General features: G+C 39.2%; 1 protein-coding gene across 1 annotated transcript in view; it reads right to left on the bottom strand.

Moving 5' to 3' along the window:
- Positions 1-13,561, bottom strand: part of impg2a (interphotoreceptor matrix proteoglycan 2a) — a 33,991-nt gene extending 20,430 nt beyond the window's left edge. The window contains exons 1-14 of the mRNA XM_085384976.1: positions 13,409-13,561; positions 13,163-13,273; positions 12,832-13,062; positions 11,564-11,730; positions 11,450-11,475; positions 11,304-11,336; positions 9,746-9,792; positions 9,359-9,423; positions 9,116-9,271; positions 8,011-8,069; positions 7,862-7,882; positions 4,326-4,537; positions 2,134-2,177; positions 128-299 (exon numbers count right to left, since the gene is read on the bottom strand). Coding sequence (XP_085241102.1) covers positions 128-299; positions 2,134-2,177; positions 4,326-4,537; positions 7,862-7,882; positions 8,011-8,069; positions 9,116-9,271; positions 9,359-9,423; positions 9,746-9,792; positions 11,304-11,336; positions 11,450-11,475; positions 11,564-11,730; positions 12,832-13,062; positions 13,163-13,273; positions 13,409-13,475 — 1,411 coding nt within the window. The 5' untranslated portion in view covers positions 13,476-13,561. The remainder of the gene's footprint in view (positions 1-127; positions 300-2,133; positions 2,178-4,325; positions 4,538-7,861; positions 7,883-8,010; positions 8,070-9,115; positions 9,272-9,358; positions 9,424-9,745; positions 9,793-11,303; positions 11,337-11,449; positions 11,476-11,563; positions 11,731-12,831; positions 13,063-13,162; positions 13,274-13,408) is intronic.
- Positions 13,562-13,779: the final 218 nt, after the last annotated feature.

The raw sequence follows: 13,779 nt of genomic DNA, 5'->3' as shown, positions 1-13,779 counted from the left end.
GATATCTGACATATGATATCTTATGATATTATGATATAAGAACTAATGAAAAAGGTAGTCTTGTATAGCTGGAATGCTATGTGGAAAAATAAAGCATCATATGTAAAATTGCCCAAATAACACTTACCGGCAGCTTCAGGTATACGGAAGGTCAGATCAAGAGCAGGAGATGCAACTTCACTCTCCTCTAGAACAATAACATTATTTTCTATTGTTGCCACTGTGTTGGTTTCTGAAGATTCACTTTTGATGTCCTCTTCCAGCGTCAGGACCTCTGGCGGCTTATCAACAGCACTGATCTGCATCACAAACAGGAGCTCTGATTGGCCAGTCACCAGAGGCAGAGATTTTTAATCTTATCCCCAAACACCCTTTTTACTTTGGTGACAGTGGGAAGGAAAAACTCCCTTTCAACAGGAAGACACCTAGATATATCATGAAAGTTAATTATAGTAAATGCCTGACTTAATGCAAAGCCAGACACATCAGGAGGATTATGTGTGAGCCATGGCAGAGAATGGAGTGATTGCTTAATGCCAACTTTAAGGACACTGCTGGTATGTTAACCAAGCTTTGTTGTGAAATACTGCTTAATCATCTTTTATTAGAACCACATCTAGTGTTGAGGTAAACACTGTGTGTGTAATTAAAGACTGAACAAAGTTAGTTGAGAGTTAGTTGATGGTGTTGCGGTGTTTAACACTGTTGCCTCACATCAAGAAAGTCCTGGGTTTGAATCCATTCTGGGGCTTTTCTATGTGGGTTTTCTCTGTGTCTGTGTGGGTTCTCTCCAGGTACTCTGGCTTAGGTTACATGGTGATTGTAAACCAACCTTAGGTGTGAACGCAAAAGTAAGTGGCCGTCTGTCATTCTGTGTTAGCCCTGCAACAGATTGACAGCCTGTGCTGTGACAGGTAAGACAAGCTCAAGCCCTCTTGCAACTCTGAATTGAGTAACAGGAAGAAAGTGGATAGTTGGAGCTTTCAATATGTATTCTAATGAATGTGTCTTTGTGTTGCATATACTTGTTAACCAAGAGGAAATGTTGGTGCCTGGTTAAATCACGTTACTTTGGTGAAGTGTGTGATGATTGAAGACTGCACAGCTGAAACTTGAGCTACCTTACAATAATGATTGTACCGTATATATATATATATATATATATATGTATGTATGTATATGTCTGTACATCTATGTGTCCTATCACCTCCTTATAGGTTGGCATATCTCAATGAAAATGTGCACAGACATAGTCACACATACAGCTATCATTAATATATTTTTTTAGAGAATTGCATACAGTTTTTGTGAGTTTTTGAGTGCGTGTGTGTGTGTACTCTTTCTATTAACTGCTGCTAAACCACCCAAGTCTTTCTGAATAACTGCAGAGTTTTTATTTCAATAACTGTATCAATCTATATTTCATATAGATATATAATTATATGTTCTTGTTCCTGTGCTTTCACATTAAGTCTTAGTGGTCCAAGTCTTAGTTTTGCTCATGGACCTTGTGTTTTTGTAGTGCATTAAGCTAATTCCCTAATTCCTTTTTATAGTTAAAGAATTTCTACTATACTACTTTTGCTATTGTATCTATTTAGTTTGATGGCTTATCATAAGATTCATATTTCTCATAACAACCAAATGAAATCTTTATTTAAACCGTTCCAACTTCAAATCAGGGTAGAAACTCTCCAACCTCATACCATGTGTCAAATTATCAGGCTATGCTGAAAATGTGACCAAAGCAAACCGAACTGTGATTATCATTAAAAGCACACTCAAACACAAGAGAGCACGAACAGAGACATACTTTAGATGGTATTGCTTGTCTAGATAAATTCTCAAGTGCAGTCTCTGTTGACTCATGGCGCTGTGGTGCACTGCAGTCTCTGCCCAAGAATAGCAGTGGATTATTACAGCAAGAACCAAACTAATCCTCAAAGCTTCACTTCATCCTTGCTAGTGAGCTCATCCCCTACCTGCGCTGGTGTAGTCTGGATAACATCTCAAGGCAGTTACGGGTCTTCACCACGGTGTCTTTTAACAAAAGCGATGTACAAATTCCAAGCAGCTGGATCGCCTGGAGAGAGATTGTTTTCATGATAGCTGTGGAGGTAACTTGTTACTCACCATGGCTCCGTCTTCAGTGTTGATAGAGTGAGGAATCTCAGACACTGTGGAACCACAGAAGAAACAAACATTAACAAAAACTGACATACAACACACAAACGTGCCAAATAGCCTAAATATTTCTGCCTGCCGGCGTATTCAAAATTCTGTTAACTGTTAGTGTTTCAGCACAGACTGCCTGCTTTTTGACGGCGTCACCTCCAGGGGTAAATATCTACAAATCAGTGCTAAAATCTGGAATAAATATCAGCCACTGTGGTCCAAGGCTATTAATGCATCACCACCAAGGCAAAAAAAACAAAGCCAAAGCTGTGTCTTTAAGTCCCCAAGCCACATGTGTCAGCCATATGAGAATGTTTAGCCATCATTTTAGATGTCACAGCCTATAACTAATATGGAAATGAGAGGGCATCCATCTTTAAAAGTGCTTGCCTTTGCAGTAAACTAATGACCTGCAGTCTTTAAAAACACAAGGCTGAAGAAATCTCACAGGAGATTTCTTTAATTATATGTTAACGTATAATTAAATGACCAAAGTAAAAGGTAGGTAGGATATTGACTGCCTGAGTTTTTAGGTGGCATATTTAAAAAAAAAAAAATCATTGTGTAAAGGTGTCTGTGATTGGGTGAATGGGATGAGGTCACAGGTGAGGCAACGTCTGTTTGGCTAAAGACAAAGATTTCTCCATTGCAGTGTCGCCAACATTTAGACATGTTGACTACTCAGTAGTAGTTACTGCAATATTACCATCTGCAACTTTGTTTTCACTTTGTGAGTCTGTTTGCATCTCTATGTTGAGATCATTTGGGGAAAATGAACAGCTCAAAACACTTACTGCAGCAGAAACTACCACAAAGCTGGCTGCACAGCTGGATCAACTCCTTTGCAAGACGGACTGTAGTTGTATATGTACTCATGGATTGGAAAGAGACATTAAAGACAGACACAAGGGATTCAAACAGCCTATTATTGAAATACAGTATGTATTGTTTTGTTTTCTTTTGTTTTTAATCAGACCTGACCTGTGATTCTGTATATGCAGTTTTTATATCCCACTGTAGTCTCACAGGACTGGCTTATAGTTTCAGTTGGACCAACCAAAGTTTGTGACCCAGTTTTGCGCTGTTGTCACATCTTGGCAAAGTCTACAGACAACATAAAAAATTGCAAAAGTACTCAAACAGTCTTTGAGATAGTTCTTGCCACAGAAGGTGTCTCCAGGAGCATATCTTGCATGGATAACACATTCACAGACTCACAAGGTTAAAATAATCCCCGCTTCAGTCTCTCAAAACTCAGACATCTGCATAAATATGTAGAATCTGTAGGCAAGGGACAGGATTTGGGGGGATACGTAAAGTAGTGTGAATGCTATTGATCAATATCTATGATAAACTTTAGAGGAAAGCAGGTAAACAGTCCATGTGGAGAACAAAACAGCAATGACATTATTGCAAACGCACTGATTAACAATGACTGTATGTTTGTATTCTCTTATTGTATTTTCAACATCATGGTGCACTGTGGGCAATGTTATTATCACATATCGACACTTCAAAAAAACATAGGGAATAAAATAAACCATATCTTTGCTTTGAATATGCCTGCTTCCAGTCTGACCATCTTTAAAGGAGAGCAATGCTAAGTAGGTGAAGTCAATTTTTAAGAGTTCACTGTGAAATCCAAAATATGTATGCCCAAAAAAAGAAAGGATTACAGTAAAGCCTAAAAATCTAAAGCTCAGATTTCAAACATCCTTTCTGCTGAGTTCTCCTTTGCTGACCATTTAATGACGAGGATTTAACTGACACACTGAATAAATACACAGTTCCTATAACTGATGACTGTTATTTGTCCATTAAAAATGGCCCAGTTGTGGGACTGAAACTTGTCTCTGTCCATTTGACAGAAAGAGAGTCAAATAAAAAAACAGATGAGACTATTAAAAGCCTGGAATGTTTTCTCAAGTGACGAACGGTGTGTTTTAATATCAGTGCAATGTCAACAGCGTCTCTATTTGACATGACACATGTAGGTTTGCCCCGCGATGCACGCACCACCTTTTCCAGTGCATTCCCAGTGACTCCACTGCCATGCTGGCAAAATAAATCTCTGCAGTATAGTGGAAATATGAGCGTATCAGTTTAGGGAATATCTTTAAGAAGACTGGCAGTAATGCACATCATCTTACCACTCTCCAGCTTTTTGTCATCTAGGTCTTCAATGAAAATTTTGTTGTCCTCACTGATGGTGAGGACCACAGTGGGGTGCTCCTCGAACTCCCGATAGGAGTTCTCCACTTGGTTCGACTGTAGGGTCAGGTAGTTCAGTTGTTCAGCGGTCACTCCTGCTCCATTCACCACCACTGTGACGGCATAGTCCACCACCAAACCACCAAACCTGCTGACACAAGTATGCTGTTGTTATATTATATCAAGTTCATATAGTGATCCAGGTTAGGCCTAGGGACAATTTTAATATAATTTTCCTATATTTTGGGCAACTGCACTCTCATATTGCAGGAACAGCACCATGCAGGACAGACGAGCTCTACAGAGGGTTGTGCGGTCAGCTGAGCGCACCATCCGCTCCGAGCTCCCTGACCTGCACTCAATCTACAGCAGGCGGTGCTGGACCAAGGCCAGGAAGATCGTGAAGGACCTCAGCCATCCCAACAACAGACTGTTCTCTCTGCTGAGGTCAGGAAAGCGATTCCGCTCCCTGAAGACCAACACAGAGAGACTGAGGAGGAGCTTCTTCCCGCAGGCGATACGGTCTCTCAATCACACCACCACACAGTACTGACCCACACATATGGTTCTTACACACACACTGGACTTTCTGGACATTGTTTTTGCACAACACTGGTCACTATATTCTTCATTTCCAGTTAATACTTGTACAGCTGCTGTTATTGTGTATATATTTATTTAGATTTAGATTTCTTCATACATTCTTATATAGTTCTATATTGTGTATTGTGTATTTTGTTGTACAGTTATTTTATTTTCAACTTTAATTTATATATTTTATCTTATTCTTCCCAGTTAAATTTACCCTTCATTCTAATTTGTGTTGTACAGTTATTTCATTTTTAACCTTAATTTATATTTTATTCCTTCCTAGTTAAATTTACCCTTTTTAATTTTGCATATTTATTTCCTATCTTATTCATAGCCTTTCCTTTTTTTGTTTTCTTTAGGTCACGAGTAGTTATCCAAGCATTTCACTACATATCGTACTGTGTATGACTGTGTACGTGACAAATAAAATTTGAATTTGAATTTGTACTTATGTTATGCTAATTATGATTGAATTCTTCACTATAAATATATTACGTTATTGATAATCCCCACCTCTAATCTCTCTCCTTTAAAGCTCCCATTACCGCTCCACTACAGCAGCGAGTTTAAATATTTAATTTAAAATAAGCAGAGAGGGTTTCTCATGCATTTTCATGACCAGTATATTATTATCCCATTCAATAGTTTACATTTATCCTTTGCACACAATTACACTAAAGGTATTAGAGGGAAAGAGGAAGAAAATTGTTCAGGCATTAGCTTGATTTAATGATAAACCTTTTTTTAAAAATTGTAGAACGCTAACATATGACTGATGAATCGTGTGATTTATTCTTGCTTGGAACGCAGGAGTGTGACTGTATAGCGCTAAAGGAGCCGAGTCAGCAGAATGATCAATATCATCATAATAAACATGGAAACCTCACAAGAGATTCCAGAGCCTGGAAAAAGCCATCTATCAGGCTTCATTTGACTACTGGGAGCCCTCCATGTCCATGCTGACCTAGTTTGTTGGGTTACTGGCAGACAGCTGAGCATGTGCTGACCCAAAGTCAGCCCCATTTAGAAGGAGATCCAGTTCACAAAAGGGCAGTCAGGCACGCTCTGCTCCTGCTGTGCCTTGTAAGTTGGAGTTAGAAGTTGCATGCAAGGTTGATTACAGCAATAAATTCATTTCTTACTCACCTATTTAATGTATAGCCATAATTTCATGAATAAATAATATTCAGAGTACAGTTACCAAAAAAACTAATGACTGCTTCTAACTATTATAACTATGTTTATTCAGGTATTGAATGTGAGCAAACATACAAGGTATATAAACGTTGATTTCATTGCACCTCAACAACAAACTTTGTACCCTACAACATTTATCAGGCCTTTTGTATTTACAATTTTCTACACAGATTCATACATTGAATAATAAATGAATACTTCAAACAGACGACATGTGTTGTTTTCTCTTGTTTTCCAGAGGTTGTGAGAAACACATTACTCTCAAATCTTACTGTTAAATATGAAGCCCTGACCAGTTAGCGTAGCTTAGCTGTAAACAGCAGGGAAGACTGTTTTTATACAACCCCTTTGCAAAAAATGTTTTGGCGCTGCGTAAAATGTAAATTAAAAACAGAATGCAATGATTTGCGGATTTCATAAACACAAATTCACCGCTGTGTAAACAATCTTTAAAATGCCTGTGAACTGAGATCATGTCCACGTATGGCTTCTTTTGTGGATGGCAGAGCTTTAACCTGCATTTGTGGATGGTGCTGAGGAAATGTTCTGGAAACGTTCCCGAGCTCTTGCATTAATTTCCATGAAAGAAATGGGCTATTTTCATGCAGTGGCATTTAAGGGCCTGAAGACCAGGAGCTTCCAATACAGATTTTTGGCCTTGTCCCTTGTGCACTGCCAGTCTTTTTATCTTTTGGTGGTATTATTCCATCAAATTCAAAATTATTTAATATTTGTCATGAAATAGCCTCACTTTAAGTATTTGATATGTCTCCTGTGTTCTGCCATGACTTAAATATGGATTTATGGATTTTTGTGTCCCAACCCTTTACACAGCATCATAAATGTTGTGGAATTGGGTTTATATGTCCAACGATAAAATACCAGCACACCTAAAGCTCAATAATCAGTGCATAATAGCCAATGTGTTTATTCTGCACACACAATAAAAATGTCTAACAAAGTTGCATTTTATGAAAAGTTATATCAAAGCTTCTAGGCGCTGCTGGATTTAACGATTTCAGGAAGTTCCTCGTTCCAGTCAACGATCCAGCACAGCATATTGCAAACTAAATTCTTAAACTGTCAGTTATCCCCTTCTGCTTTTGTTCAGCTCAAACAAACCAGTTCAGTTTAGCTTTCCAAATAGCCATTTCCCTCTGTTTCCAATTTTTGTTAAGCTAAACTAACATGGTGCTGGCTGAAGCTTTTGTACCAGTCCCACATAAGCATGAGACCTCTCATCTAAATCCCCATGAGGGAACGTACAAGCAGATTGTTTGACCCTGCATTCTGTTTGTTGTCCATTCACTTGCCTTTTGTAATTCCCTTATTTTTCTCCATTTCACCACACAAACAGGTTATTTTTGCCGATAACTCCACTCATTTCCATCCTTCCAGGTAAAGCTCAGATTATCGTCTCTATACAGGAGCACCTGCTCACTTGGTTCGACCCACCCTGATCCCACTTAACAGGTGAGTGACTGCGTTAAGTCCATTAACACAGGCAACTAGTGACACAGCTTAACACGTGCCCACGCTCACAGGTAAACACAGTGTGAGATGAAGCTGGGGTCACACACATACACAGCTCTAGTTAAGGTTGATAGGGATCTGTGGGCTTAAACACAACACAGGATGGGGAGAGCTATTCAAGGTCGAAGTACCAGAGCAACTACTGATGACTCACCCCTCTGCGCCATCTTGCGGCCTGTGTGAAACAAGCGAGATCTGTTAAACTTCTGCCGAGAGCTCAAATCACGATACAAGTATTACAAAAAGAGGCGTCTTTAAAAGGCCATTTGTTCTGACAGCCATAATCATTGGAGAGAAGCTGACCTGAAGTCAGTTACAGACACACTTTTAAATCCAGGAAGCCCCTCCAGAGCGTCTTCTATCTGCAAAGACAAAGTTGACCAGGCATCAGAGTGGAAACCGCAGTTAATTTGTTTCTTATTTCGAGTGGTTTACAATGAACTTGCTTGCCAAAATAAATCTCATTCATTGTTCCAAAAGGACTTGTTTCATTCAAAGTACTCGAAATGTCGTCCCCGGATTATTTTCCTTAAAAGACAAACTGCTCATAGAAAACAGCTTGTAGTGGTTTTCAAGGCCTTGCTTCACCACACTAACATGAAAAAAGAAATAGATATAGTCGTGTCGTCCTGCAGACTCACTGACCCAGTTTATTAAATCTTCCAGAGATGAAGAAGTATGCGTACAGGTCTCCAGGGTCTTTCGTCTGCTGACTTCTCCTCCACTTCCTCTTTCTTTACACTCATTTACCATCAGTCCCTATCTTACCATCCACTCCACTTTTCTTCTTTATCTCTTCAAGGCACGCAAACTTGCTTGTATGCATGACGTTTCTTGCTATAGACTACAGTATGTCAAGGTGTGTGCAGATGTTAGCTGTCCAGGAAATCCCCGCAGAGAATAAAAGCAGCTCAGAAATCAAAAGAAAAAAAAATACTGAAAGCATTCATCAAATGCAAAACACATACACGTGTGTGCACAAAAAAATGCACCAAATTGTCTGTTTAATGTTTTCATTTGCAAGGTTTTGTGCATCCGCTGCCAGGGAAAAGGCCTGTAGGCATGTTTACTGAATCTTCCAAGTACCTGTAAAACCACTGGATACCTGTGCAGCGGCGTGCATGTGCGGAAGTTTATGTATTCCCAAGACATGAGTCATGAAGCTGGATTTTCAGCACATTATTATTTCACCCTAACCAACTGTGTATCATAAAGTCAGTGTGTTTTGAGCCCTTGCCTAACAGTTTGAGTTTAACTACTGCTGTCATTAAAGTGCGAGTTATTAAAACTAACAGTGCTTCAATCACAGACCATAAACCAGTAGATATAGAGAGTCCAGGCCAGCGCCAAGGCTCAGATGGGAGATATAAAGGGAAACAGACATGAGGAGCCAGAGCTAGAGGCAAACCTTTTCAGCGAGCTGTCTGCTGAGTGTTTGGTACTGGAGGCTGGCCGGATCAGCAAGGCTCTCGTTGTACATTTCTCCTGACAAGAGGATGCTTAGCTCCACAACCTGCTCCAGCGGAGCAGGAGTAGGCGGTTGTACGGTTATATCATTGTAAAGCTGAGTAGTGAGAAAGAGATAAAGACGCACTTTAGTTAAGGGCAAATGATCAATCCCAGTCTGCAAGCAATCTGTGTTTACACTCACAGGACTCTCCTCTACTCCTGGTGAAATGGCAGGGGAATCCTCCTCCTTGTTTTCAGCTGTGTCTTCTAGGTGGTTAAGTTCATATGCAAAAGAAAAAGGGATTGTCGATTTATTTGAGGTGGATGTCAGCTTAAACGTTTGGCAAGTGCCATGATTAGTGATAGTTATATGGATTAGACTGTCCTTACCCTGACTTCTTGCTAAATCTAAGGGTCAGCTGACCTAAAGCCAAGTTCACATACCGAGCACTTAAGGATGCACACTCCAAAATACAAAACTGCACACTAGACACGGGCCAGACACAAAAACAGCAAATCTATATCAGGGTGGTTAAATAAAAGGGGGATTTTTGCTACAGATGCCAGTATAATCAGGTAAAACACTGACCTAGCTCAGGAGCTTCAACGGATTCTGGTATGTCTGGTGTTGGAGTGCTGTGAAACACAGGAGGATCATGTTAGCGACGCCGATACAACGTTACACAATTATGATATAATAAAAAGGCAATAAGCACAACTATTAATGGCTTATGCACACTGCATGTAGGGTCGGAATAAGAAGTTAATGGAAGCAAATCCAGTTTCCCAGTGTCTGAAAATTATTGAAGGTTAGATTTTTGTCTATTAATTTAGTTTGTTAAAAAAGATTTTAAAAAAGAGGCAAAGACTGAGATCCAAGCAAGTCAGAAGCAGTCAAGCTATTTGTAATTGTTTATTTAAATTAGATAAACTGTTGCACCATTGGCTAACAGGACTCAACCATATCGATATATAATCACTACACTAAAAAAATAAATAAATAAATAATTTCTTAACTTCCTTTCAACTAATTTAATTACTTGTATATTTTGTATGCAATTTTGTTACAGAAGTACAGAGTAAAATGTTAAATTTATGGAATCTTGTCAAATGAAATGTACTGGATTTGCATAAATTTAGAGCATCGGAATAAATAAACCTTTGATTTTATATATTTCACATGAATTTGACTTTGTGTTTATTGGGGGGTAAAAAAAATATTTTTTAAGTGTGCTGTTCAAATGAGCTGTAAAAGATAATAATTATATTATTCTGGGGGGAAAAAACATGTGATTCATGTGTTTACCAAATACCTTCAAACATTTGGTGAAATCGATGCTGTTTATACAACTGTGAATGTTACTGCAGACACATTGTTTGGCATTTCTGGGCACGATGGGAAACATGTGATATCCAAATCATGTGCATGTTGCTAACATTTGATTGAGGACTAGGGGAGATGCATGTATTACGAGGTCCTAACTTTCAAAACCAAATTTTGTACCAACTCAAACTCACTAACCAAGAAAAGGTAAACATGTTCCACGTTCAGTAATTTCAGGTTGATTTCTCAAAGCCTTCAGCAGATACGTCAACGATTTTTTTTTTTTTTTAATTCCCAAGATAATCCTGAGTCAGTTTTAGGACGGCTGGTTTAGTGGTTTCTGTTTAAAGCGTCAAAAAAAATGTTTTTATGAACATGGTGAAACAAAATGGGTTTTTTTAATAAAAATCTCATATTCTTTAAACATCAGACAGCAAAGATGTAGCTGGAGTAAGAAAAAATAAAATGATGGAAGACAGCTGACCTCAGGCCAAGCCATTTTACAGAACACTGCAAAGACAAACTGGAGTTTCAGAGTCTGAGTCAAACTTCATGTTTCCACATGACATGAATAATAAAAAACGATGAGAATTATAACAGGTACGGTTGTATCTCAACAGCTTCTTTGCTTGGACCCCTGTTAATATTATCATTTAAAGAGAGAACTCAAACAGACAGTGAGCATAAAGACACATACCTAAATCTATGACACATAAATGAAAAAAAAAAAAGAAGCCAAAACAAATAAATGTGAAAAATCATGTTTGATAAGTGATGAGTGGGAATATGAACAGGTAAGGTTGAAGAGCTTTGACAACCTTACCTGCACATATGTTGCCAGGACCTGGTGGGCTCACTACAGATAGTGGTAAAAGTGACACATTTACAAAACACAGACTTAATAATGAGATCATGAACGCATCATTAAAAGGTCACTTTGGGGAAAACAAAGCAGAGAGTTTCTTTTACCTCTTCAAACTGGGCAGCGACATTCTCTGGAAGTGGAAAACAGTTTCATGAGCCAGCTCCAGAGAAAATCATGTTTTGTACTAATCGCATATCATTTTATTGTTATTTAGTTACCTTTTTAGCCAGAGTCTGATGCTCCTCTGACGTACTAAAGTAGCTGCCAATATCCCGTGCAGAGACTATGCCCTCCTGACATCGACTCATCCAGCTTTGGTACTCTTCTTGCTCTGGGAGGCGGTCCCAGAAGATCTTAAATGCCTCCCATATGGTCTCCTGGCACACTGGTTAGACCAGAGAAAGACAGCACCCTCTTAAAAAATTTATCTGGAGAACTTTCTTTCATAGTAATGTTTTCCAAGTTATTTTTATTGGGGTGAAACTTGAACCCTAACTTAAATGTATGCTTGTTTGACAAGGAAACCACGACACACGTTCATTAGCTGAGAAATAAGATCATATTTTATGAGTTTGACTCATTTACAATCTTGATATCATTAGTTAGAGTTTCTGGGGGCCCAAGCTAAATCATAAATCTATCCATTTCCACGTTGATGTCGTGATATAACTCTCATGAGTCAGCCTACTGGGCGCTGATCCAAAATCAGTGCACAGACATATGCTCCAATCTTCTTCTCTAATTAACAGTGTCCACAAGGCTGCAGTGATCACTTCTAAATCCATATCTAACTTGCATAACAAACCTGCCCATGCACACATATAAGAAAGAGCTAAATGTCTGTTTTTACTGTAACTTTTGGCTTTTTAGAAAAAATCTTTTTTTTTTTGTTGTTTGTGTAATATTTGTATTTTTTGTCTGCGTGAATTGCTAATTTCATGAACTATTCCAAGCGAAGTACTTTAAAGCAGCATTACCTACTAATATGCAACTTGGCTGTCAAATTGCATTGTGGGTTATTGGTAGATAATATAAAAATATATAATGCAGTGCTAAATTGTGCAATAATCCTTTAAAAGCACACCAGAACTCGTCGGCAGGGCTGGTAAGATGCAGTGTAGGTAACAACGGCTTCTTTTAATGGAGACCTGATGTTGTGTAGATGCTACCAGTGTGTGTGGTGTAATGTTATTTCAGTAAATGAGCCCAATAAGTGGAGCAATCTGTTTTGATACAAATCTAATGAAGTCTAATTGAGTCTGATGGATCTTATTGCGTAAACACAGCAAAGGTTAACTCTCTCGTCCACTGGAGAATTAAATCTTTTCACACTGTAGACACGCAAAGGGGAAGATACAGAGGGGGCAATCTCTCAAAATCAGTTTGTTTGTTCTTTTTGGTGCCATCTTCACACCTTGGTGTGACAGTGACAATGAAACTCCATTTACAATATTCATTTTTAACACCGATTCACACTGGGTCTTACCTCTGAGATGAAAGTAGCTCAGATGGTTTGCAATGACTTGCTCGGCGGTCTCTTGCGCGCACAGTTTGACTCCACTTGGAAAAAGGATGTTCCTTTTCTGTCGAGAGATAACCGCGTGGCTCTCACGCGATGGCTTCACCTCAGATATGTGAGTGATGCGTGGAAACACCACAGGCTCCTGAGTATAAGGCAGATCAAGGTATCCCATAGAGGAACCTTCCATCATTGCATCTGGGGTGCACAACAACAACAAAGTTTAAAATATAGAGTTTGTGTGTGCATTTAGGTAAGTAGTGAACGCTTGATTTTTAAGTCAACTAATGCCACGTACCTGTCTTTAGGTCCAGAAATATGACCATTAAACCAAACACAGCAGGGTAGAAAACACATTTCCACGAGAGGATGCCCATGTTAAATCCGTGATTGTACTTAGATCCGTGGCCTTGGGAAAGGATCAAGGAGATACGTGTTTCGTCTCAAGTCACGCAACAGCAGTAGGACAAACTGAGTACGAGTTTGCATATTTCAGAATTCTCCAAAGAAGACCCCAAAGAATAAGAGAAGCCCAATCACAAACCATTTGCTGACACAGTCACACTGTGGGCTCGCGCTTTCCTCTGTGCCCGGGGAGAGGTGTTTCCCATGGTGCTGAGAGGACAGCTCCTGGCTCAGGTAGATAGGCAGATGGCACTTGAGAGAGAGGAGGATTTTTTAATGCTCTCTAATCCTGTTTACAGTAAGTCTTTTAGGAGAACTCACCAAGAAGTTACTGGAGCAACACTGGGAGGGGAGGGTACTTAGTGTGGAGGAAACGTGGTCAGAGAGGAGGTAACAATGGCTACATAAAGGCCAAAGAGCAGCCACATGTACTCTATGTATGTAGAGGAATGTGAGGCAGGTCAAGGATTGAGTTGGCCATTAAGGTCATTTTGGGGAAAAAAAAAAAAG

Source organism: Rhamphochromis longiceps, linkage group LG16 (genome assembly GCF_057381845.1).
Source record: "Rhamphochromis longiceps isolate RC_006_pf linkage group LG16, R_longiceps_female_GT1.1, whole genome shotgun sequence".
Lineage (NCBI taxonomy): Eukaryota > Metazoa > Chordata > Actinopteri > Cichliformes > Cichlidae > Rhamphochromis > Rhamphochromis longiceps.
The sequence above is the reverse complement of the archived record's forward strand: the minus strand, read 5'-3'. Positions and strand labels throughout refer to the sequence as shown.